General features: G+C 44.5%; 1 protein-coding gene across 5 annotated transcripts in view; it reads left to right on the top strand.

Moving 5' to 3' along the window:
• Positions 1-25392, top strand: part of SORCS1 (sortilin related VPS10 domain containing receptor 1) — a 492654-nt gene that overhangs the window by 176224 nt on the left and 291038 nt on the right. For all 5 annotated transcript variants that reach the window (XM_037063978.1, XM_037063980.1, XM_037063979.1 and 2 more), the window contains exon 2: positions 8026-8093. In XM_037063978.1, coding sequence (XP_036919873.1) covers positions 8026-8093 — 68 coding nt within the window. The remainder of the gene's footprint in view (positions 1-8025; positions 8094-25392) is intronic.

Raw genomic sequence — 25392 nt, forward strand, 5'->3', positions numbered from 1 at the left:
GCCTCAATTTTCTCAGGAAAAAACAGTCTTTACTTGAAATACCTTTAATAATGAAATTTGTCTCGTACACAAAGTAGGTACCCAGTAAATGCTAGATGTCATTAAATAATAGCAGCTCCTTACCTTGCTTGGTACTGTAACATTTACACAGAGTTCTTCCATTTCCTATTGTGTTCCTTTTCCACAATTCTGGAAGAATAAGGAGAGAGGTATGTTATCTTCTTTTTCTTTCTACGAAATAAGAGAAGCCCACTCAGTATTTGACTTCTTCGAGGTTCCACAGTGGCTGTTGTTTACTCACTGTTACTCAGCAGTTGCTCCCCAGGTCTTTGTTGCTGGCAAAGCCCGTCTCTTACCAAAGAAAATGCTGAGTGGAAATACCAGCTCCTTCTTTTCTCAGCTTTCAGGGTAGCCACTGGTTCTTTTGAGACGACAAAGTCTGCTGGGAGGGCTTTTGGAGAAGAGTTTCTTTTCTCATTTAAAAGCAACACAAAACACAGCTGGGAGGGGCACAGGTGACAAACACAAGGCCCTCGGGCTGAATCTGGCCCTCCACCTTGTTTTATCTGGCCTAACACCTTGCTTCTACCCGGTGGCAGGACTCACTTAACTGTGAGTTAAGTTAACTCACTTAATGCACTGAGCTCTCACTTAACTGTTAAGGAGTAGTTCCATGTATACAGTCCTAAATGACATTCGGCCCTTGGAAGGTAACCACTGAGGCTGATGTGGCCCCAGTGAAACTGAGGTTGACCCCCCTGCAGTAGAGGCCATCGTTGTCTTTGCCAGTTGAAGCCATGTCTGCTTGTGCTGCAAAGAAGTATTGTGACCGCCTTGTGGACCTGAGGACAAGTGGCACCAATGCTGACACAGTGGGAGAGGAGACAATGTACATAGCCTAAGACTCGATGCCACTGTTTGGCTAAACCAGTCCTGGAACTCTGTAAATGCTGGACCTTGATTATGTAAGATAGCACACCCCTTAATGATAGTTGCCTTTCGTATTGTTTCTTACTGTTAAAGGCATTCCACCGGATATGGTGGCCCTGCCACAGCTCCACGTCTGGCTGTCTGCTGTTTCCAAAGGCTTTCTCCTTTTCATCGGAGCACGCCGCCATCCAATAGAAAGGCCCTCCTCAGGAGACCCCACCCCGCCCGCGTTCCCAGATTCTGTGTGCCCGTACTCACAGTCTGAGCTGCAGCTGAGCCTGAGGCCCTGCTCTCTTCTGACTGCTCTGTGAGCTTTCACACTGGATGCCCATCCTCCTCCTTCCTGCCCTGGAAATACCACCTCTGTATGCTCTCATCTCCGTCAGAATCCCACCTGTCCTCTGGGATTTTCTCCAATGCCTCCTTTGTAAGAACTTATTCCTGATTATACTGTTCTTTCTTGCTTTCTAAAAGATATGAACACTTTTTCTCTTGCTGCATATCTTTCCCCTCCCCCCACTTTATAAAGACCTGCGTACAGTGGAGCCTGTCCATTTGGCCATGAGCGTCCAGGGACTGGTGCCGAGTCTCATTCTCCCTTTGTGTTTCTACATATATATATATAAATAAATATATACATATATATGCAGATATATATATATATCTGACCTTAAGAAGGCTTAATAAATGTTTATTGAATTGAATGTGTAGAATTTTAGAGCTGAAAAATCTTTCTTCTGAACAAAAAGCTCTCATTTTCTAGGAATTACAGAAGATTTTTATTCTTGGATTCATGACCCCACTAGGATTCAGGAGAACAGTGATATATCATTAAATTTATATTCATTGTTTTATGTGCATAGCTTTTACTAAATCAGGATTTTGAAGAATGTAATATGGCTTCTCAAAAGAATGGGAACCCCTGTTTAAGCCGGAAAGTTGAACAGTTGCTTACTCAGCCAAAGACACAATCTGAAACATACGTATTTTTCGGGAAATGACTGTTGTGGGTTTGCTTCTTTTCCCTCAGCCTGGAGTGCAAAGAAGACAACTGAAAACAAAGCAAATTTCTGGCTGTTAAACAACCTCCTTGTATTTTATCCAACTCTTCTGTTCCCCTGAATGATTGTTCTGAACCTTTTCAGGCCCCTTATAATTCTCTGTGCCTGTGTTCACTTCCATCACATCAGTAAATGTCCATCCGAAAGGACTCTGGCAAGCTCTGCAGTCAGCAGAGAGGCAGCCATCCAAGACCGGGCCGCCAGGAAAGCCCAGGGGCTGCTGGAAGCTGCCGGGGGAAGGATGCAGGTAGGCAGCCTCATCCCGTCCCAGCCTGCTGCCCGTTTCAAGCCAGACTGTGGCCCACCCCAGGGGGTGGAATTATGAACCATAGCATGGTTGAGTTCCATGGAGTTTCCCCACGTGTTACAACGACTTAAACACCTGCCCAAGCCAGCCCTCACTCACTAATGACTGAGAGCAGTACATAAGAATGTGTCTTGTTTTATATGCTAAGAGCCTGTCACCCTGCTCATTATTTAGGATTTGGAACTACACACTGTCAGGAATGAAGACTCTTTAGGATCTTGTGACCCAAAGTGTGCACTGTCAAGAAACTCAAAGTCACACTTTTGTTTCACTTGTGAGTAGGTTCCACCTACACATATTGGACTCAGAAAGGAAACCAAAAACAGCTTGCAGATCATTAACAGTGGGAAAGTGAGGAGACATGTCCTACTTTTTCAGGATTTCCCCTAGATGGAGGTGAGATGAGGTGAAGGGCAGTGGCCAGGCCAAGTGTCCTGGAGGGACTCAAATCCCCCTAAATGTCTATAGTTCTTTCAGAGCTACCCTAAATTCATAGCTTAAGAAGAATAGCTTGTTAGGCAAACTCCTCCCAGAAAGATTCTCATTAACCCTTTGTTTCCAACCATATTGCTACCCCTAAACAAAAGAACTAGGAGAGCCCTGGCCAGGCGGCTAAGTTGGTTGGAGTGTTGTCTTGTACGCTAGAAGGTTCGCAGGCTTGATTCCCATTTGAAGCGCTTTCAGGGGGCAACCAACTGGTGTCCCACCCCCTCTTCCTCCCCCCCCCTCTCTGTCTATCTCCCTCCCCATCCCCTCTCTAAAAATCAATAAAAACATATCCTTGGATGAGGATTCAAAAGAAAAGAAGAGAGCATTCATAAAGAGATGTGAACATTCCTTCAGGAGGGTGAGGGGATAAGAAATACATTTACTACCCCCTCCTCTTTCCACGCGGCCCCTCCTCAGAGATGCACTGTTTAAGCTGTCAACCGAAAGAGTCAAGACACTATGTTTTTCCTTGAGAAAATAAATGGATTATTCCTATGCTGATATTTTTGAAATGTGGAATAAATTGTGGTTCCCTCCAGTCTAGTAAGTAATATGTACATTTTCAAAAGTGTACTGTGTAGAGTGAGGTTATCAGAAAGGTGTTTTAGGGGATTCTTAAATGCATGGGTTTTGTTTCCAAATCATAGTTTCAGAATAATTAAAAAATGACTACTGTTGCATTAACGGTGTCATGCGTCTATATACCTGGCCTAAAGGAGCCCTCTGGGGCCTGAACCTAGTCTGCCGCCATGTTGATTCATTCTAACACATCCCTGGAAATAAGGCTTTTCCTGCTGTTCGATATGAAAGAACATTTTCCACTGGCTTTTGTTGTTTTAGGCTAGAGCACTCTTATTCATCTTCTACATATGAATGTCTTTTTCTTTATAAGTGCTATTGTTTTGTAACCAACCACAGATAGAAGCTTGGGTTAGAAAAGGGGAGGACTGGCATTTTTACTTCCTCTCCAGAATTCTCTGTGATGGTTTATTTTCCTCTTTATGAAACCTTTATTAAGGAACAATTGGCAAATATAACTGTACCTATTTAAAGAGCACAGTGGGATTTGATACACGTGTGCACTGTGGAGTGATCACCGCGATCAGGGTGAATGCACACATCCATCCCTTCACATGGCTAACTCGCTCTGTTGTGTTTGGTTGCTTGTTTGGAGGGGTTTTTTTAACTGAAAATGCTTAAGGTCACCCTCGGTATTTTTCCAGTGCACAATATGGACTGTAGTTGCATTATGGACTATCGTTGCCATGCTGTACATGATTAGATTCTTAGAACTGATTCTTTGTCGAAATGCAGTGTGCTCCCCATTCGTCCTTCCCCCAGTCCCTAGCAACTACCATTCTGCTCCGTTTCTACAAAATCTTTTTGTTTTTGTTTGTTTGTTTGTTTTAAGATTCCACATATAAGGGGTGTTTTACAGTATTCGTTCTTATCTGACTTACTTCACTTAATAAAATGCCCCGTCCAGCTTTACTTATCTTATTGCAAATGGCAGGATTTGCTTCTTTTTATGGCTGAATAATAGTATTCCGTTGTATATCAAATGTGATGCCACATCTTCTCTATGGGATAGTTTGTTACCACCTATGTGCAGAGGTGAGGGGTGAGAGGCTGGAGTTGGAAGAATTTTTCAGTAGGAACTTTGGAAGACCTTAGGCAAAGGGGTAATAGTTTGGTGAGCAAAGGTGGTGCAACTGAACTCAGCGCTGGGGAGGATGCCTGGGATCACGCCCTTGAAGAGGCCCTTACCCTGCATTGCTCTGGCTCCCTCCTGCCCTTTAAGGAATGCAAACTTTGACTAGCAGCTTGGTGGGCGAGTGTGTTCTTTGTAAGTATGGACAAAGTAAAGTTTCCCCTAGAAGTTTTATAAACGATGGATGTAGCAGGAAGGAGCCACAGCAAAAGCACAGCACACACAGCATATGAGGACAGCGGCTCCTGGACTCCTGGACGGGTTGGGGGATCACTTGGATATGTAACTGTGGAAAGTCCTAGAAATCACTGGGCACCGGGGTCTGGCACAATGTAGGCAGAAGTTGTCAAGCCGTAGATATTTGGATTATAGCCAGTTAAAGAAAGTATCCTCAGATTTAGAAATGGACCCCCAAAAGCTTTGACCATATGCACCTCTTCCTATTTTGAATCAGGACTGTTGTGGTACTACAGAGTGAAAACAAGACACAGGCAAGGGAGATGCTGATGGCGATTCTGTTTTGTGTGAGTGTGTGTTCAGGCAAACAGCCTTGTTCTCACTGATGGGTTTGTAATTAGATGCAGTGCACTTGGACTCATACAATTAACTCTGTGTGTGAAAACTGTTTGCTGAATGAATAAAAAGAAATTGTCATTTATATATTGTTTAAGGACATATAACACTTCTCTTGGTTAAAACATTCCATTGATTTCTTTTATTTTTTAATACTCTGCTGAGAATATATTTATTGCTTTTAGAGAAGGAGTGGGGGGAGAGAGAGAGAGAGAAACATTGATGTGAGAGAAAAGCATCGATTGGCTGCCCTCTGGTTGCACTCTAACCAGGGATCGAACCTGCGACCTTTTGATGGACTGGACCATACTCCAACCAACTGGACAGCCCAGCCAGGGCTGATTTTTTTTTTTTTAAGTTTGCAAAGTCACAAAACATGGTTGACAATAGGACCAGAATAGACAGTAATTGCATTCTCCTTTTTTCTTATCTAATGGTGGCGGTTTTCACTGCGACCACTTTAACAGGCACTGATTCTGTTAGATAGCATTACTGAAAAACCAGGACAGAAAAACAAACAACAGCAAAGCAGATCGACTGTAAAGACATGTCACGATCCAGGAGTACATTATTGTACTAAACAATGCACATGGGCAGTTAAGAGGAAAAAGAGGGGGGGAGAGATGTCAAATAATGGATTGAGACCATAACTAAAAGTTAGCAGTTCTCCTTTCTTGCCATGATCCTTCTGAGAACAGAAGGATTAGATCAGCTCAAGCAGATAGGCTTTGAGATGCCAGAAAAGACACCTCCTCCGGTGGAGTACTGAGGAGTGCCTGAGTGTACCACTGGCGTTTTCATTTTACTAGCCCAGCAAGAAGACTCGTTGGTACCTTGCTGCCCGCCTGCCTGTGAAGGGCTTACCAATTGCTGTGCGCGTGCATGGGGTGCCCCACACCACTGCGTGCTAGGTTAAGGGTCCCTTTTCTGCAGTTCCTCTGAATTCCTTCATCAGATGGGTGGGAGACCCAGTCTGTGAACAGCTGAACTTCCTTATTTAGTTTACGGCCCTATTGTATCAAGAGAGCAACTACCTAGGAATGCTTTACACCCACGCTACTCCCATTTTCTCCGTGGGGGATTTGTAGGCCTATTATTCAGCGAGGTGGAGCAGCCACATACCCTCTGTGTCTTCAAACAAACACCCACCCTGCTGCGGCTGATCAGCGTCCCTGGGATGGGGGTGATGGAAATGTAGCACTTCGAGCAACTTAATTGACACACGGATCTGTTGAGCATATGCCGCCACCGTAGGCACGCCATCTGATGTGCCCACAGGGTGCCCAGCACCTCACACATGCTCACATTTGGCTAAAGAGGCAAGTTTTGAACAGATCCTTGAAGGAAGCCCGTGCAGTGATTTAAGAGAGGAGTGGCCTTAAAACACAGGTCCCCAGATCTTTTGTGTTGCCTTGAACTTGGAACAAACGTAAGGTTATGGAGTTCCAGTGTGCTTTTCTTGTGAAAGGAGTCTTCAGAATCGGCTCACCGATGCTTGTGCCATCAGTAAAGTGAGTCCACCGCTAGCAGCGTGGGACTTGGAAGGATCCAGCATGCCTTGGCAGCCCGCGGCCCTGGAAATCAAGATGAGGATGTTCTGTGCTCACTGTGACTAGAACTGATCCCTTGGCCTTCAGACAGAATCCTGGGAATCAATGTCAACATTTTTCTGCTGAGTTGGAAATAGCCGTAATGGGCCAAATGTTCTAGGTTATTAGTATCAAGAGAGGACTACGGACCTCAACAGGAAATGGAGCAGCCCCATCCAGTTCTTTTGCTTATGTAAGAAGAACAAGTAAGGAGGGAAGACATCAGGGGTTCGGAATGCACTGCTCTGTTCAGTCTCCCCAAGTGCCGGCTGCTCAAGCATGTCGTGTAGCCAGGGGGACCCTGCACGTTGCTTCAGGCGTCGGCCTTCTCAAGCCGCGAGGGTGGGCATGAGTTTCAGTGGGACTGAGGAGAGATAGATCCGCTCTCTATCAGCTCAGTTTTGTTTGATGAGTGCCTTCTGTCCTAACTGGACCGCAGACTCCCAGGCCTCATCTGTATTTGCATTTTCCTCTGGCGTTAGGCAAAACCCTGGGTTCGTAATAAATGCTTAATGAGTATTTGTTGCATTCTGAAAGAATGGACTGAATAGTTTGGGTTCCTCTGAGTGAGCAATAGGTTTACATAGGAGGAAGATTTGCTTTGATGTTCACGAAGTTTAAGTTTCAGTGCCCCTCAATTGTTCAGGTCCCTTCCCAGGGCCTGCTTTTATTTTGAAATCATAATCTTATATTCTGTTTCTTATAGCGGACCTCTCAAATTTCATAGACTTCAGGACCCCATAAAACATAGATTTGAGCCTGTTAAACGCTGTTGCCGAGCCCCTGTAGCTTCTTCTTTCCAGTGGCTTTTCCCAAATTTGGGAGATTAGAAGAAACTGATAAAGCTAAGCCCGCAGAAGAGAAGGGAGGGAGGGAACCCCAAGCAAAATTAGGATAATTGGCATTTTTGACCTAATTTAACTCCTCACAGTCACCCTTTCTGGGACATAGCATATTGGGGTTCAGAGAAGCTCAGTGACGTGCCCCGTGTGTTGCAGCTTCTAGGGCTCTGTCATTGACTCACCAAACGATGTGCTCAGTGGCTACCTTGCAGGGCACATAGTTGACAGCTTTGCGAGTCCCCCCTGAAAGTGTTAGGCCCATCAGGGTAAGAAATGCCTGGAATGGCAGGTAACGCTTGCTGTTGGCGCGTCAGGGAGGAAGTTGGGGAAGGAATCGGGCTTGAGCAGTTCAGTGGAAAGCACTGGCAAGCCCTTCCCCAGTCGGTGTAACTGAAGGAAGTAACAATTCATTCAATTACTTTCAGCACACATTAAAGAGATCCTAAGCCCTCCCTTGGGCCATTTCACTTCTATGAGATTGTAATTGTTTGAGACTAACCATGATTTCTTCTTTTGCCTGCAGGTGATTCTCATTTTGACGAAGCTCTATGACTATAACCTGGGGAGCATCACAGAGAGCTCACTTTGGAGGTAAGCAGGTGAATGGCTCTAATGATTGCTCTGTTATATAAACTTGCCCACAGTTGCTCTGCCCCACCCGCTTTGTTCCCAGGCGAGAAGGTTTCTGGCTATTTGTACCCTTCCTTCCTCTGTTTGCTCTCTGCTCCCCTTAGCCATGGCCAGGGTCTGTCTCCAGGCCATATCCTTACTTCTTCACAGTCTCCTTCTTTGTTCACGGTCAGATCTTTTGCTAAACTGTGCATTGGGCTGTTGTTATGTGTGTTGGTTCCCACAGTTCTCGCTGATCTGTGAGCTTAATGGAGCAGAAGTGAAACAATGGGGTATCTTTACAGAGGGGATCCAGACCACTTCCAGGTCTGCAGAACTCCGGCAAGCTCCAGGTGCCACACTCTCCCAGCTTCCTTTCTGTGATTCTGCAGCTGCATAGCAGTATGCAGGTGTGCACACACTCTTGTATGCACACTTTTCTCTCTGGCATTCACACTGTACCACCTCGTACTTATGAAGTGTGCAATAAATACATCTCAAATGAATGATATGAATGCTTTAGGAGTGGACTATGTTTTTGAATACCAGCACAAAAGAAAGTCCTTAGGAACCCAGGGAGCTATTATGGCTGTCTTTTTTTTTTTTAGAGACTGTAATTTGTTGTTTATGCTTTTAAAAATCACTTTATCTCCTAATTGGGCCTGTGTCTTGTGCCCACACCTGAACCACTCTCAGAAGCCCAGGAGAGCCTCTGATTGGTTGGACCTGGGTCACATGATAATCTCTAAACCTGGGAGAAGATGAAGAAGACAATCCCAGAAATTATATTCGGTATTCACTGGCTTGGTGTCAAGCCCCTAAGGAAGTCCCTGAGGTAGCCCTAAGGGACTACCCCTAAGGTAGTCCCCTAAGGTAGCCCTGAGCCAAGAGGGTTCTTGACTCCGTGTAGGAAAGCATTCCCTGTGGGAGCCAGACAAGAGGTTAGAGCAGAAGCCCAGGCACTGAGCAGGGAGGATAAGCAGGAAAAGCCACTGTATAGAGAGAGTGGTGGTGGACTGTCCTCACGGAGAAGGAAGAGCAACCCCAACCATCTCTAGAGGTGGAGCTTATATCTGTTTGTAGTTTCTGTGGAAAACGACTATTATGGGGAAATAAAGTGGAAAAATGTTGGGGCTAACTTTAACCTTCATCAGGTATATCTGTGGTCTGTTTTCCCTGTATGGTATGGGTAAATGGTTGGGTATACCCGTACCATAATGGGGGTAGTAGCTACTAGACATGGGTGAGTAGCTACTAAACATGCAGGGATTTTTCTTTGTTCCCGAGGCTCCTGGTGGTCTGCCCGCATCTCCGGTCATCTGACTTCCCTGTCAGGCAGCACGTAGCAGACGCCGGACTTAACTCTGACTTAAGTTAATTTGTGTAGTTCTCATGCTCCTCTCTTAACATTGTTCTGATCCATCCCCGCCACTCTGGTAACAGTGGCTAACCATGTTGAATATCACTTCCGATTGTTCATTTCCAACACACATGCATGCACACACAGTGACTAGCTGGGAGTGGTTATACTAATAACAGGAAAAGGGAAGTGGTCTTTGAGCAAAAACTATTAGGTGTCCACTGCTTCGAATCACTGGGCGTTCTAATCACCTGTCCATTCATATGACTGGGAAGACTGGCTACCAGCCCTCAGTCTCAGCAGTAGAGTTCAGGGAGAAAGACTCCAGGAGCCCCGTTTGTGTTAGGTTCTGCCCCAGTCCATTCCGGGTAACTGGGAAGGGAAGGTTGACTTACATAGTAGCAATTTGATTGCAGGGCTTGCCCTGGTAAGGGATGCTTGTGTCATGTGCGAGCAGCATCCTGGGTCAAATAGGCACTCGGAAGGAATCTGCCAAGGTCTGCAAAGGGACTATTTATTAAATTTCGTTCTTACCTAATACCTGTTTTCCATTGCTCTTGACACTATGTACAGGAAGCCCCAGATCAGTTGCTCCATGTGTTAGGAGGACTCCAACAGACTGAGGAAAAGGATAGAGTCTGTTCTTTCCTTTGTTGTCAGGCATTTAGGTTATTGAACTCCTCCACCAGCTAGGAGGTCAACTACGCAGAGTTTATATCACAAGGAAATTTTGAAACTGAATCAAAGTCTGGCAAGTTTTGTACCACTCCCAACAGTTCTTTAATGTATTCAGGGCCTGACATCTGCTATATTGTTTAAATCCAGTTCCTGCTTATCAGAATCTCAGTGACCGAATAAGCTTATGCTTTGTTGATAAATTTCTCTAATGTATTTACATATATGAAAGTAAAAGCCAGCTTTTATTCTGCGGTGCACCTGCCATAGAAAGTGTAGTCAGCCTATTAGAAAATTAAAAGGTATGTGGTTCTCTCTCAGTGGGACAGGCTTTTAGCAGCCATTACTGTCAACCGGAGCTGCGGGAAAGGGCACACTGGAGGGACACGAGGCACAGCTTGTCCTAGACGGCTGAAGTTCATGTTCAACGTGCCTCTTTCTCTTTCCCTCTGATGGGCATTGTTACTCATGGCCCAGTCTGGGAAGAATGTACTTAATATACTTTTCTGATCTCAAGGGAAGAGGCTATTGCAATAAAAATTATTTCGGTGGTATCAGGCCTCCTTTCTGAGAGAGCAACTCCAGGGTCTTAAGCTTGGTCCGGTGTGCCAGCAGCGACCCTCTGACTTTTTAACTTTAATATATGTATATATGTGTGTGTGTGTGTGTGTGTGTGTATTTAGTGTGTGTATACATATATATATGTACACACATGCATATATAAACACAGTATACCCACATATGTTTACTTTCCTAACATACAGTAGTCATTTGCCATATATGTCATGTGTTGCACATTGATTGTATGTGACAAATGACTACTGTGGGTATTTTATGCCGTTAGAACTAATTATTTAATACTTTGATAGATGAACACACACCTCAGTGAAAGTATAATTTAGAAAAGAAAGAAGGGAAGGAGAAGGAGCAATATTTAGAATGCTTCACAAGCGCTTTGGTAGAGCTGGCATTTCTGGTCAGCTCACGATGCCTGTCTTTGGTCTTTAGGGGGAACCTCTTTGGGTGTGTTAGTATGCAGGACATGTGGGGCAGGCCTGGGTGGGCCAAAGCTGGGACCAGGAAGAGAGTTCCTCGTGGTTCTGGTCATCTAGTTTGGCCTTGTTTAAAAAAAAGTAGGGTACGAAATTGTTGACTCATTTGCTCCTATACCAGCTTGTACTTTCTTCTCCAAACACCTGCCCGTGCCCCAGACCTGGGGCTTGGTGGGGCTCAAGCCAGTTTTTAGAGAATCTCAAGGTACCCACAGCCCTGGGTGCAGGGTGTAGCACAGAGATGAGGCTCAGTAAGTGTCTGTTTTTGAAAAGGCCAGTGAGTACTACAGTTTTCATCTCTACTGCTTGGTCATCAGCATACAATCCTACTTCTCCTTCATTTCTTCTACGTAGGTGAATCAACTAGTGCCTTTAATCCCTCTTTTTGTTCTTGTCCAGGGGAGGGGAGGTGGGTGCATGCACAGATCAGTAGCATTTAGGCTCTGTCTTTCAGGTGTTCATTGTTTAGCGGGGCAAAGGTCTGTGGATACACAGTTAAAGCGAAAGAGGCGCATAACCTGCCCTATGCAATTGTACTGAATTAGGTCCTTAAGCAGCCACCCAAACTGCTGGATCCCAGAAGAAGATAAATCTACTGTAAATAGACACACTGTGGTACAACCAGAAGAGTTGCAAGACAGATAGAAGTGTTGCTTCTTTACTTTGCTCAGGTGTGTATTTCCTATTCTCAGCTAGGCTTACGTCCCTTAAACCCAGCACTTGCTGGTTTAATGATGATGGCAATGAAGCTGGTAACAATAGTGATACTGACAGTGATAAAAACTAGCTTTTACTGAGTACTCACTATATGCTAGGCATGATACTGAGTACTAGACATATGTCATTGCATGCTCTCAATTTATTTTTACAGGGTATTCCATGTCACACAATTAGTAAATAACAGCCCACACACTTACAAGAATGCTAGTTAATAAACTTGGATCATTTCACCGCTGCTTCATCTTCTCGAGCCCCATCTGCCTTGCGGTCGATCTTTCTATGCCTAAGCAAATAAGCAGATGCAGTTTTAATCTTGTATGTGTCTGGTTTTCGAAGCACTGTGACATTCTGAGCAGCATTTTGCCTACAAATAGATATATGCCGTTTTTCAACTGAGCCCTTATTCTTCGTGACCTTGACCAGCTGACTTGGTCACAGGGGGCAAGTAGCGAATGCCCTTGGTGCCTTGGGTGTGTTAGAAGAGGCAAGAGGCCAAGAGGCAGCTGACCTTGTGGCGTCCTAGGGCTTCGGACCTGGCTACATCAACAAGCCCCGGATGACAGAGTGAGGTGCCGGCTGTCCCAGATTAATGAGCTTTTACTCCCAGCCTGTCTGGTCACTGATTACACCTTAATCCTGGAGCAAGTTGCTGATGTGGTCTTGTGTTGTGCTGTGGTTCCCTCGGGGAGCCAACCTGCGAGGGGAGAAGGATGAGCTGACCCAGAACAATTAACTCCACCTCAGAAGCTTCTCTACCTTGCAGTGGATTAAGCTTGGAGATTTGGGAGAGCTGGTGGTTTTACTATATTGAAGCAAGATAAGCTTAAGGGCTGAGATAAATAAAATGCCACAATATAGATACAGTATTTCTGCCTAGAACTATATTCTTCTTTTTCCCCTCTCCTGTCAGGGTAACTGGCACTGTGCTGATGGGCTTAGCTGGTGAGAAAGCCCTGGGCAATTCTGGAAGGATGGCAAGGCACCGTCTCAAAGGGGCCCACCCACCTCTGGTGCCTCTCTGGGACCCAGCTTGCCTGGCGTCGTAGCTGACTGCTTTTCAATTGCTGTAGTGTCTTATTTTCTGATCCACACAAAACACCAATGATCTTATGAACAGATGTCCACAGTCATGCACTTGTCGAATAGCAGTACCCGCTTTGGGGGCACAAAGAGACGTACAGTTCAAGTTGAGAGAGTGGTGTAGCTGTCTGTGGGATTCTGCACTGGCAGCCAGCCCTGGGTCCTGATCCCAGGTGCCACTGTGTCTCTTCTTGGGTGTCACATGCAGCGATTATTGGGGCATGTCCCCGTGGAGTGTCTGTGGTGACAGTGGCCATGGAGGGCCTTGAGGCAGCGTCTGTGGAGTCGTCTGTGGCTGGTGCTCTCTGGAGATCACCAGGGTTCAACCTGAAGCCAGTGACTCTGCCAACCCTGTGGTGGTTCTCATTAGCTGGAGGTGTCTTTTCCCTTCCTCCTCCTCATGCAGGGCAGAAAGCGAAGGGCAACTCGGAACAGACTGTCAGTCTCTGCCCTGAAAAGATGTTTTGCTACAAAAGCCAGCTTTCTGTCAACTGTGAAAACAAGGATACAGAAGGGATACCTACCCTAAAAAAGAAAGGGACTAAGGATAGAGTGAGGTAATTTCCCTGCAAGAAGACCATCCGCAAGGATCCTCTGCAAGGATCTGGTCCTTTGGATTCTCATCCCATAGAGCTTTGTCACTCTCACTCCCGTCCCTGTAACTGTGTCACGTACAGCAGCTTGTGGTTCCTGGGTTTACACACATTTAGTTTATTAAACCTTACTGTTACTTTTTTTTATTAAAAAAGAATATGTGGCCATTAACATGAGCCAAACAATGAAAAGACAAAAACAAACAAACAAACAAACAAACATGTTATTACTGTTTTACTTGCCACTCACATCCAGCTTCCTCGGGGTGTGTGATGCTAAGAGTTTTGGGAGATTCTGTGCATATCGTTATCACCCAACTTGAAAGTGACAACAGATGTAAACCTATGACGGGGTGACATTTTTATGTAAGAAAATGGGAGTAACTATTCATAGGACTCTGACAAACTGTTTATTTCACTTAACGAGTCATGGGTGCCTTCCAGAGGAATGAGTTAAAAAAATGGGTCAGGTTTATAGGTATCAAATAGGATGATGTGGTATGCTGAATTAAACGACTGCACACTTAATTAACTCTTGTAGCGCTACAAGCGTTCTCAGGGCTTTTTTTTATCCTCCTAACAACCCTATAAACCAGGCAGGACTCGTAGCTGAGGTTTACAGATCAGAGAGATGAGGCTGAGAAAAGTTAAGTGATTCACCCAACGGTCATACAGCTGGTAACTGGCAGAGCTGACTCCTGAGTACGTTCTCCTAATGCTTGTACTCCACTGTATCTCCATTGCCTTCTAAATGGATCTTTTGCCAATGTCCGCAATATTTGCTATCACTTACAGTGTTTCAATAAACATATTTATAGCAGGTCCTTGCATTTTGGTAATTTTCCCTCTGTGATTTACTCTGGAGCGCTAAAGGTGATATTGCTGTATCAAAAATAAGTGCATCTATAATGCTCATAGATACTTGCAATCACTTTCCAAGAAGGTTGGGACCGTTCACTTACCACGATCAATGGCAGATTGTACATTTCCCAGCAATTTCACTAGCACTGGGGTTGTTAATACTTACAATTTTGCTAGTCTCCTGAGTGAAAATGCATCTTGATTTCAGTGTGTTTTAAGGGGTATCTCCCTGACTATCAATGATATTGACTGATAGTTCATTGGTCTGTGGCACTGTTGACCTCCCCCCCCCCCCCAATCAAAGCTAATTAATTGTCCCTTCCTCAGTAATCCTGTAGGGTATCGTGTAACTTCGTCTTATAATGGTTATCCAATATTCGGTTCAGTTTAAAAACATCTATCACCCCCATATTCTCTGCCTAGCACTGTACTGGAAATAAAGGTGTGAGTGAGAAGTTGTTTCTTTCCTGTCCTGGCTGGTATGGCTCAATGGATTGGGTGCTGGCCTGTGAACCTCAAGGCTGCTGGTTCAATCCTGGTCAGAGCACATGCCTGCATTGTAGGCCAGGTCCCCAGTGAGGGGTGTGCAAAGAATCAGTTGGTTAATGTTTCTGTCCTGTATTGATGTTTCTCTTCCCCTTTTTCTCCTCCTCTCTTCCCCTTTATCTAAATATAAATAAATAAAATCTCTAAAATGTCTTTAAAAATCTATTAAAAATGCTCTAAAACTTTTATTAGAAATTTAAATTAATAAAATCTGTAATAAAATCTCTATAAAATCTCTAACAAACTTCCGTTCAAAAACTCAAAATCTAATGACGGGCAGACACTCCGTGGATGACTATAGAAGGATGGCAAATGTAGTGTGAAAGTTCGGTACCAATTGCTGTTGATGTTCATCTATTTTCATACTACCCTAGAAACTCAAAAACTATGACTTATTCTTAGTTGTTTTTCTTTGCTTGGCACCCAAAGTAGAGCTTGATGCATATTAAGTGTCATTATTTTTTTTGCTTAGAAAAATTGTATATTTCTATAGTATATTAAGAAATGTTTGTTCTGGCTAGTGTGGCTTAGTGGATTGAGTGCTGGTCTGTGAACCAAAGGGCTGCCGGTTCAATTTCCAGTCAGGGCACATGCCTGGGTTGCAGGCCAGGTCCCCGGTTGGGGGTGTGAAAGAGGCAACCGCACATTGACGCTGCTCTCTGTCTCTTTCTCCTTCCCTTCCTCTCGCTTGAAAAATAAATTTTAAAAAAATCTTAAGGAAAAAAAGAACCCTTGAAGGGAAAAAATAAATGTTTTAGGGTCTCTGAAAGTCAGTTCTGTGTCTTATACTTGTTTATATCCTCAGTGTTCACCTCATGCCTCTGTGACGTTGTTTGGAATAATGTGCTAAACGGAGGAGGATCTTGTGAAATGCCACCACATGGCACCGAAGGGAGGGACACGGCCAGGGCTACGTGTGAGAAGCCCATAGAGCACCCTGCCCACGTGGTGGTCCCCTGCATTTTGACAGAAATCTTCCTGCACGCCCACGTGAAGGTTCATGACGGTTGTTTCTACAAGGTTCTGACTGTGTTCTGGCTGCCTCTGCCCAGAGACGCTGCAGGGTTCCCTGAGGCCCCTGTGACTGGGTCTCTGCTGCGCTCTTCACTTCCCATTTTAGCGAAGATACACACAATGGGCGAGATACACACAGAAGCAATCATTGCCCTGGTGTTCTAGTAACTTTATCAACAAGAGCTCAGAAAACTAATGCAGAAATACCCAACCTCGTTATAGATTCAGGGAGTATTTAGAGTGTTAAGTCCCATTTTGCAACATTGCCTTTGAACGCCATGTGGTGGAGTCTTATACGTATGCAGACCCCCGAGATATAAATCACCATCATCCAATTTCTTGACAGAAGCCAAATGTTTCCATATCCTCATCACCCCTCAGAGAGCTTTTCTGCTCACTTGGGGCATTGGTGTGTCCTTCACTGTCAATACTGGAGCTTCTTATTAATAAGTACTCAAACAGTGGGGATTAAACGTTCTTGAAGTATGGGCACCCAGACAGTCAAAAGATACCCCAGACACAATTTAATCCTTACCTTCTAGCAACCTACAATCTCAGTATCCAATCAACATGACTAGTTCATCCTCATTTTTTAGGTGTCAGCATGAATACCACCTTATTTTTGAAAAGCCACTTATCTCCAGCTTATCAAAAAGAGGTCCCTTGTTTTGTTCTTCAGGTGCTCTTAATTTTATTTGTTGCAGGTGCCATGGCCCATAATGATTCTATTTATCGCTTGTTTACTGACTGGTGCCACCACCAGAATATGTAAGCTCTCTGAAGGCAGGGATCTGTCCTGCCTCTTTCCACTGTATCCTAAATGCCCAGGAAAGTGTCCGGCGCATAGAAGTTCAAGAGAGATTTGTTAAAGTAATTGCATGTATAAATAAATACATACCTAGAGCCATTCTCAAGGTATGAACCCAAACATGAATATGATCTGGTATTGTCCTTTAGGAATTCACAGTCTGTAGGGGAGACAGATAAATAAATGAGGGATTATGTTAGTGTGCCCAGTGCCATAATGGAGGCACCAACATATGTTCTAGGCTGAAGGGAAACCTTTCTGAATGAAAGGGTACCTGATCCGAATCTTGAAGAACGAGTAGGAATCACATTAGTAGATGAGGCTAACTGTTTATTTATTGAGTGTGTACGGGATTCTAGGCACCTTCGGGTGGTGATAGCATGGTATATTGAAAAAAATGCACAAGGTGTGTATGGACAGAGTATTTGGAGATGATTTTGGAAGAATAGAAATGGCCAGTTTTACATAGAAATGCATAGTTTCCGGTAGTATGTATTCCCAGCGGAAGTAGTATATCAGGGAAAGATTTGGGGCAAAGGAAACACTCGATGAAATGTGAATTTTAGGGAGAAATGATCTTGCTCTCATGTTGAGAATTGACTTATAAAGAGCAAAACTACTGACCATGAGAACAGTCCTCAGTGTGGTAAGAAGTAAGAGATGAAAAGGAGCTGACTTTTCAGGGCTTGAAGGAATGTAATGCGGAATGTGGGGGTGGTGCTCATTCCAATTGATCTGATAAAGTGAAAATGAACAGAACCGATTGGATGTGTGGGAAGGTGAGAGGAAGAGACAGATCTACAGTGACTTTCCTGCCTTTGTCACGAATAGTCTAGGTGACACTGAAGTTATTTAATGCCTACATCTGTTCTACGGAACGCCTACAACTAGTGAATGAGAAGGGGGTATGGGGCCAACTCCCTGATGGAAAAAAGCTGCAAAGTAAAATCAGAGGAAGAAACATGACTTGGCCCAACAGAGGTCACAGACTAAAGGGATGGCTCCTTTTCCTTAACCGGGGACAATCCTGACCATGTTTTAGGGGGCGGGGAATCAGTGGGAAGAGATTGAAATGTAGGAAAATCAGAAGGCAAAAAGCATTGGTAGAAAATTGAGTGGCAGAGAGAATATGCATTTGAAACTTCTATGTGTGATTATCCAGCCATTGCAGAACTGGGGAGAGGGATGAGGAGGGGGGGCTCTCTCTCACCAAGTAGGGAAGCCAGAGTGGGACACAAGTAGGGTAGCCTTCCTGAGAGACCAGAGCTGAGGGAGCTCCTGCCATGTGGGTGCAAGGTCAATGGCAAGTGGACTTCAGAAGAGGCTCGGCTAAGTGGAAGAGCTGCTGAGGGGATGTGGAGGGGAACGGACTCCTCAGGGACAGGTAGGTGCTGTGCTCGCGATGCTTAGCTCCCAGCTGAGAGTTGTGCTTTGCTCCAGGGACTGTTGAGTAATACTCAAAAAGGCAGTTGGTTATGCAGTTTGGGGGAGGCATGGAGAAAGCACGAGAGGGCAAAGGGACTGAGTGGTTTGGAGTGCTGGGTGAGGGGGTCGGGCCTCAAGAGAGAACAAAGTGAGACCGTGGGTGGGAGGAGGGCAAACAGTGGAACAGCAGGACCCTTAACTGGAGCATGTTTAAAAGCCTAGAGAACATTTAAGAATTAGTATCCAGAGGAGCGTGAGTTTTTATATTACACTTAGAACGCACGTGGCCCCAGGGGACTCTGTGAAAGGGAACTGGTCTGGGCAGGTGGAGTTCGTCAGAAAAGCCTTTGATTAAAGCCGCTGTTAAGAAATCCACAGAGCTCTGCAAAAGGATCTGCCATTTTTCTGCACGTGTGTAGGGCAGCTGAATCTGCAGTGACTGCACTCAGGTCCCCCGCCCCGCGTCTGAGAGAGACAAGTGACAACTCACCTCCTTGTCTTTGGGGAACAGTAAGCAGCCTTCTCCCTCCCCGTGATGGTGGACTTTCTACAGGAAGTTCCTAACCCCGATACCAAAGACCTGCGTATTAACCGTATATGGTAGTCACTGAGGGGCCTTTGTTAAGAGAGAGGGGCCAGCCCGCATATCACATTAAAGTGATATTAGTGTCCTGGTCACCATTTGTTTGTTTGTTTTTTAGTATTTTATTTATGTATTTTTAGAGAGGGAAAAGGGAGGTAGAAAGAGAGGGAGAGAAACATCAATGTGTGGTTGCCTCTAGCATGCCCCCTACTGGTGAGCTGGCCCGTAACCCAGGCAAGTGCCCCTACTGGGAATTGAACCAGCGACCTGTACTCAATCCACTGAGCCACACCAGCCAGGGCTAGTCACTGTTTTTTAAAGTTTTTTTTTTCCTTCCTACAATTTGCTCTGGAGCCCATGCTCAAAATTTAAAAGTCTATTTTTTTTTTTTTTTAGTTTAATGTTTGGACTTGAATTGACCTTGTCTTTGGCTTCTCCTATTCCCTTCTATTGGGTATTTCTCTTCCTGGGCTTTGGTCATGCCACTTACTGGGATTCTCAATAAAAGGAGATCATCATACGTTCCGAGTGATGATGAACCATGTGTAGGTTCTGCCAAACTGCATGAGCTCCTGGAAGGCCGTTCCATGAACAGGCCAGCATCTAGACCTGGGTGCTGGGCTGCCAGGCACGATTCTATGCTCCATCCACTTACTCTGAGATTGTGGGGAGGTTTCCTGATCTCCCTGCCCCATTTCCCCATCAGAAAAACAGGCTGTAATGGCATTAATCTCATAGGGTTATGGTGACACTCAGGTTTAATACGCATCGCCTACTACATGATACAAACCTTGGATCATGTACTTCTTTAGTCTTTGTTTGAAAACCCTTTCTCTTTTATTTGATTTGCCTAATAAATAGTGGTAGCCACAGATTTTGATGATTTACTAAGATAGGAGGAACTCTGGTGAGCACTTTATTATATATATGAACTAAATCAGTCCTCATGATAACCCTGCGAGTTTGGTGCTGTCATTATACCCGTTCTGTAGATGAGTGGCCTTTTGCACAAGGTCACGAGGGTACTAAGCAATAGAGAGAAGATCTGAGTCCAGCTCCAGAGCCCCGGCCTTGAGACCCACTCAGACCGTCTCTTGTGTGATCTCATTCCTGACCACGCTGTTCCACACATGTGCTGCTCATGTGCTGTTACTTTTGTCATATTTTCCTTTTTGAATGTACTGCTTTAAATTATAAGTACTTTCTGCATATAGTCATACCTTGGGACGCGTTGGCTTCAGACCTCATCAAATCCGGTACTCATCGCATTTTGATAAGAAAAAAAAATGTTTCAGCATCCTGTGCTTGCTCAGGACTCGTTGAGCTTGCTCGAACTTGTATGAGTCACGCTGCCGCCCTGCAGGAGAAAAGGCTTCATCACTCCGTTGCTTGCTCACCACTCTTCAGTTTTGGCACGAGTCACAGGTTCTGAAACAAATGAATGATGAGTACAGAGGTACCACTGTATGTATCATTCTTACCAGGACCATTCACCTTTGTATACCCAGAAGCAAGTATGATTCTTGGTTTATAGTAGGTGTTCCATAAAAAGGAACACCAGGACAAATATATTGGGGAAAGAAGATTTTTAAAAAAGTATCTGTGACACCTGTGGATTTAATTAATTGACTTGAAGCTTGTCCCATGCTGTCTATCACAGGTAATAAAAGGTTAACAGAAAGTAGTTTACTCGGATGTCAGGGTCTTGCTCTCATTTATTGTCACTGCACATCAAGGAGGTAATGGATATTAATTTGATGTCAGCATGTAAGTCACCACGTTGTGCTGCATGCCTACAAGGCTGCTTCCATGATTGATGGTGAAGCGGAGATGAATTCATTTCTCTTAGGGCCTTGTAGTTTCCTTTTTCCCTCTGTTTGCATTAGAGTGTTGTTTAAAAACAAACGCCATGTTGAGTCCATGCGAATTAACCCTGAGCATGGCACACTGTGCTGTCTCTAGAGAATTAACGTTGGCCACCAACGTTAAAGGGAAGTGGGACACCTTTACTGACCAGGCAGAGTGGTGGGCAGTGGCCAGGGGGTCACGCATGTCAGTGAAGCTGGCTATCAGGGCAGGGGGTTTGGCCCTTTGTATCAGATAACAAGAATGCAAGTAGTATTAGTAGAGAGTTTTTGAAAATGCTTTTTCTTGTTTCAAGTGAAGTTTCCAAAATACTGTCCAGCCATAAATCGAATGAGGGCCCTTGCAGCTCTGTTCTCCTTCGGAAGGGGAATGGTGTGCTGAAGAGTTAGTTACTCCTCAGCACGGCTTTATTTCTTCCCCCTGCTGGGATGTATTAGCCAGGTCCTCACCTTTGGTTTATTGGCTTCAAACAATCTGTGATTGCAGCGGATTATCACTTCGTAGCTTGCAGAAGCCAGGGATGCAATCAGTTCCTGAAAGGCACAGGACTTATTTTTTTTTCCTTTAAAAATGTATATTTATTTCTGCCAGCATTTCTGGGGATTTAGACTTAAAAGAGCTTTTGAAAAGAATTTATCTTTGAATGTCCTGCTTCATCACACCTTTCAAATAAGAACATTGTGTCAGGCCAGTGCGAACTTAGCTTTAACTCTTTGAGTTTGAAAGAAATAGGATGACTTCACAAAACCTGTATGTCTTTCCCATCCCCCTGTCTAAACCAAATTAATTGGGAAGTTTATACTCATTGAAATACGCCAAACACATACTCTTTGAAATAACTGGGGATTTTGACTAGCCGTGCTTACAGGGTGATATATAAGTTCTGTTCTTTGGTGGGACCAGGGGATTTTGGGTGTGAAAACATCAGAACTTATTACTGTATCTTGTGATATCAGTTTTCTTACTTGTATCGCCGTCATTCCCCAACTTTCTGGATCACCCGTCTCAATCTGTTATTGTCAGTCTCCCTGTTGGAAATCTACCACTTCTACCCTCCAAGGGGTGTCAGCATTTAAACTCTCCTCCTCTTCCTCCATTGCCTGGGAAATTTCCTCTTTTGGAGTTGCAGAAAGCAATCCCAACAACTTATCTCTTAAAAACTTAACAAGCAAATGTTGCAAAACAGAGACTATCTTTTTACCAGGGTGCAGTGGGTCCTGGCCTTCGCAGCCTTGGCAATCAGACGTTTCTGTCCCCAAGAGCTTCTACTGACTGCCGTGTGCATGGTAAGTCTGGCCTCAGGGTTCCCCTTCTTGGCAACTCTGCAGAAGTCAGAGGCTCATACTCTGATGCTGAGATGACTTGTGAATCCATGGACTCTGCCTGTGCCCACCACTTGTTAAGTTTGGGTCAGTTTTATAGTATCTGTAAAAATGTAAGATTCTCGTTCAGAAGGACCCTGCTTACTTACTCACTGGGCAATCAAAGCACAGGATACAATTGCTCCTCCAGTCACCGGGGAGCCTGTAGGGTGCGGGTGGTGGGCAGTGAAGTCAGCCACTGTCCATTCTCCAGGCAGCAGGGAGCAGGTGAGAATGGCTGCTTTTATGAGCGCCCTGATTAGCTGAGTGTCACTGGCCAGCGTGGCAGCCTGAGGTACATCAAATCACCACCCTTGCTCTTAGGTGTGAATTCATTCACGTTCCTAATCTTTTCCAGATATAACTCTGCAGGATATATTCAGACTGAAAATTAGGGCCATTCCTCTCATTCCAAGGCCCATTGTTGCAGGGCAAAGGTCAAGGTGCAGGGATCAATCTAATTGATAATGGCAAGCATTAAACTGAATGGTGTGTGGTGTGTTAAGCCCCTGAGATAAGTCTCGTAGAAAGGCAGAGAGCATATCAAGGTTGTGGATTTGGGTTCCCCTTCCCTCCACTTCCCAGGGCTGTTTTCTTCAGTGGTTTAACACTTTCTACTCCTCAGTGGTCCCTATACGCACGCACTGGAAATTAAACCGACTTTCCTTTTCTCGAGGATCCTTTACTTTTGTGAAGAAAATATTGTTGAGTCAGCTGCTTAATCTATCCACAGCTTAGTTAATGTTACCCTCTGTGGTCTCATCTGCATATAATAATTCAGCGTTTCAGATTCAAGGGAACACACATGCACTAATTTAAGATGACCTTGAGTGTTCATTGTTTTTCACCAAGGGCAGAAATTGATTAAAAAACAAGGTGGTCCCGAAGAACTACCAGTGGTTGGTTGGTGTCAGACAGTGCCCCGTCGTATCTTCAGAGTCTGCTGTTCCGGTTTTCTGCAGCGCCATTAGAGCTGAGGCTCGCAGTACATTCAGGAAGAGTATTTTCAATGGACACTTTCCTTTCAGGGAATGGAGTTATAATTTTCCTCTGAGCGTATGTGAAACTCGTCATTGTCAAGGCTGCAGTTCATCTGTGGAGGACATCAGAGTTCCGTGAATCCTGAACAGTGTCCGCGTCCCCAGCTGCCCAGCATCCCTGAAAACCTAATTCCCCACAAGTACGACCCTATGGGTTTCAACCTATAGGTTGAGGAAAACTGTATTTGAAGCTCCAGATACATAGTAGTAGTAGGGCCCTATGTAAGTTGAAATAATAGAAACCAGAGAATTACCTTGACTACGTTACCTTCCCCATTTAAACTTAGATTTCCATTCCGTATACTGGGAATAGTAATAATTCTATTAAGCAGGTCACTATAAAGAGTAAATAAAATTTTTAAACGACTTATCTGGTGCATTTTGTTCTATTTATTTTTTAAAATTTTCTTTAGAAATTTTAAAAATTGTTCAAGTACAGTTGTTGTTTGGCACATTTTAAAGTATAAGAGATACAAACACACTGAAACTCAGATTGTAAAGGAAAGAAAGGCAAAGAGCTGGCTATTGTTTATGGAAAGGCCTGTGGGAACCTCAGTGTCCTCATTCGTAAATGGTGTTCCTGAAATTCTTTCTTTACTTAAGACTGCTACAGATACCTGATAACCAGATATTTTGATGGTCCACTTGCTCAACACATTGGAAAGTGCTCTGTGGGTGTTAGAGATCTTTAGTTGGGAGTTGAAACTTGACCTTTGTGCTTTCCTCCGCCATGGCAGGGGACACGCTTGACGCAACTACCCAGATATCATCGTAGCTCCCTGGNCCTCAGTGTCCTCATTCGTAAATGGTGTTCCTGAAATTCTTTCTTTACTTAAGACTGCTACAGATACCTGATAACCAGATATTTTGATGGTCCACTTGCTCAACACATTGGAAAGTGCTCTGTGGGTGTTAGAGATCTTTAGTTGGGAGTTGAAACTTGACCTTTGTGCTCTCCTCCGCCATGGCAGGGGACACGCTTGACGCAACTACCCAGATATCATCGTAACTCCCTGGATATAGGACTCCTTGAGAGTGTTTAGCAACTTTTTTTTTTTGCTTTGTAGCCTGGGAACAGAGAAGAATGTCTGTCACATAGTGAGTACTCAATAAGTATCTCTTTAATGAAATAGTGAATTAATAAAGCCCTGATTTTATTTTAGTTTCCATTCTATTGATCATATGCCTGGCAATATGCTAAGCATATTTCATACTCAGCGGCTCTTAATCCTGGGCCCATTAGAATCTCCCAGGGAGCTTTAAGTAGGATTATGTATGTGGCCCCACCAAAAACAGATTGGATCAGAGTCTCTGGGACTGAGCCTGGGACATAGGTAGTTTAAAAGCTACCCTAGCAATTTGAATGTGTGAGAGACATAGAATCAATGAACTCCTGATCCACTGTTTTCCTGGGGTTTGCTTGACCAGGCTGCTTGCTGATGTTGCCAGTTACTTACTTCTGGGCGTCCGGCTTTCTGTGAACATGTTCTCCCGTCTTGCCATTTGTCATGGCTAAAGTATTCTCCATGAACAAGGCTGCAAATTTATCATCCACATTAATGGGGTAATCTCTTCTGCATCTCGTTCCCGAAACACAGTCGTGATGTCCATGTAAATCATTAACTTAGATCCGTTTATGAAGTGAAGGAAAACATGTAAATCAGGATGGAGAAAATTAACGATGACAAAGATCCCTGATATGCTGTAACTTGCCGAGACCCGGGTCTCAGACTGGTTTCAGAATCACAACCACAAGTAATTACTCCATAACTTTAGGAAATGAGGGGGCCCTGCCTACGAGGCGGTGGGAAATGGAGGCGAACCCCTATTGAAGTGTTCAGTTTGCAGCTCTTTTGGCACAGACCAGCTCAAAATTGCTGCTGGGGGTGGTACTTTACCTTGGAGGTGCTGCTGATGCTAAGGAGGGCAGAGCAGACAGGATGTCCTTAGAGCAAAACCTGTCTGGATTCCTTGGAATTATGCTGCTTTTTCTTTGTTAGATGGTTAACATTTTCACTCAAGTCCCACTAATGTGGGATTTTCTTCAAGGAGCATAGCGATATTGTCAACAGGCCTGCACGCATGTGGTGGGGACTAGGGGGAAACGTCACTATCACTCGAAGACAGCATGCACCTTTGCCTCGTCACCCAGTGACACAGTTAAATAACGACGTAGGGTCCCCGTAATAACACAGGTGACAGGAGTGCTGTGAGCTGCTTCAAGAAAGCGTGATTAGATGCCGAAGTGAATGCTATCTGGGGAGCTATTAGCAGCCAAATGTGAAGTTATTTTTACT

The sequence above is a fragment of the Sturnira hondurensis genome, unplaced genomic scaffold, assembly GCF_014824575.4.
Source record: "Sturnira hondurensis isolate 20B ecotype Veracruz unplaced genomic scaffold, ASM1482457v3 Scaffold0014854, whole genome shotgun sequence".
NCBI classification, from domain to species: Eukaryota; Metazoa; Chordata; class Mammalia; order Chiroptera; family Phyllostomidae; genus Sturnira; species Sturnira hondurensis.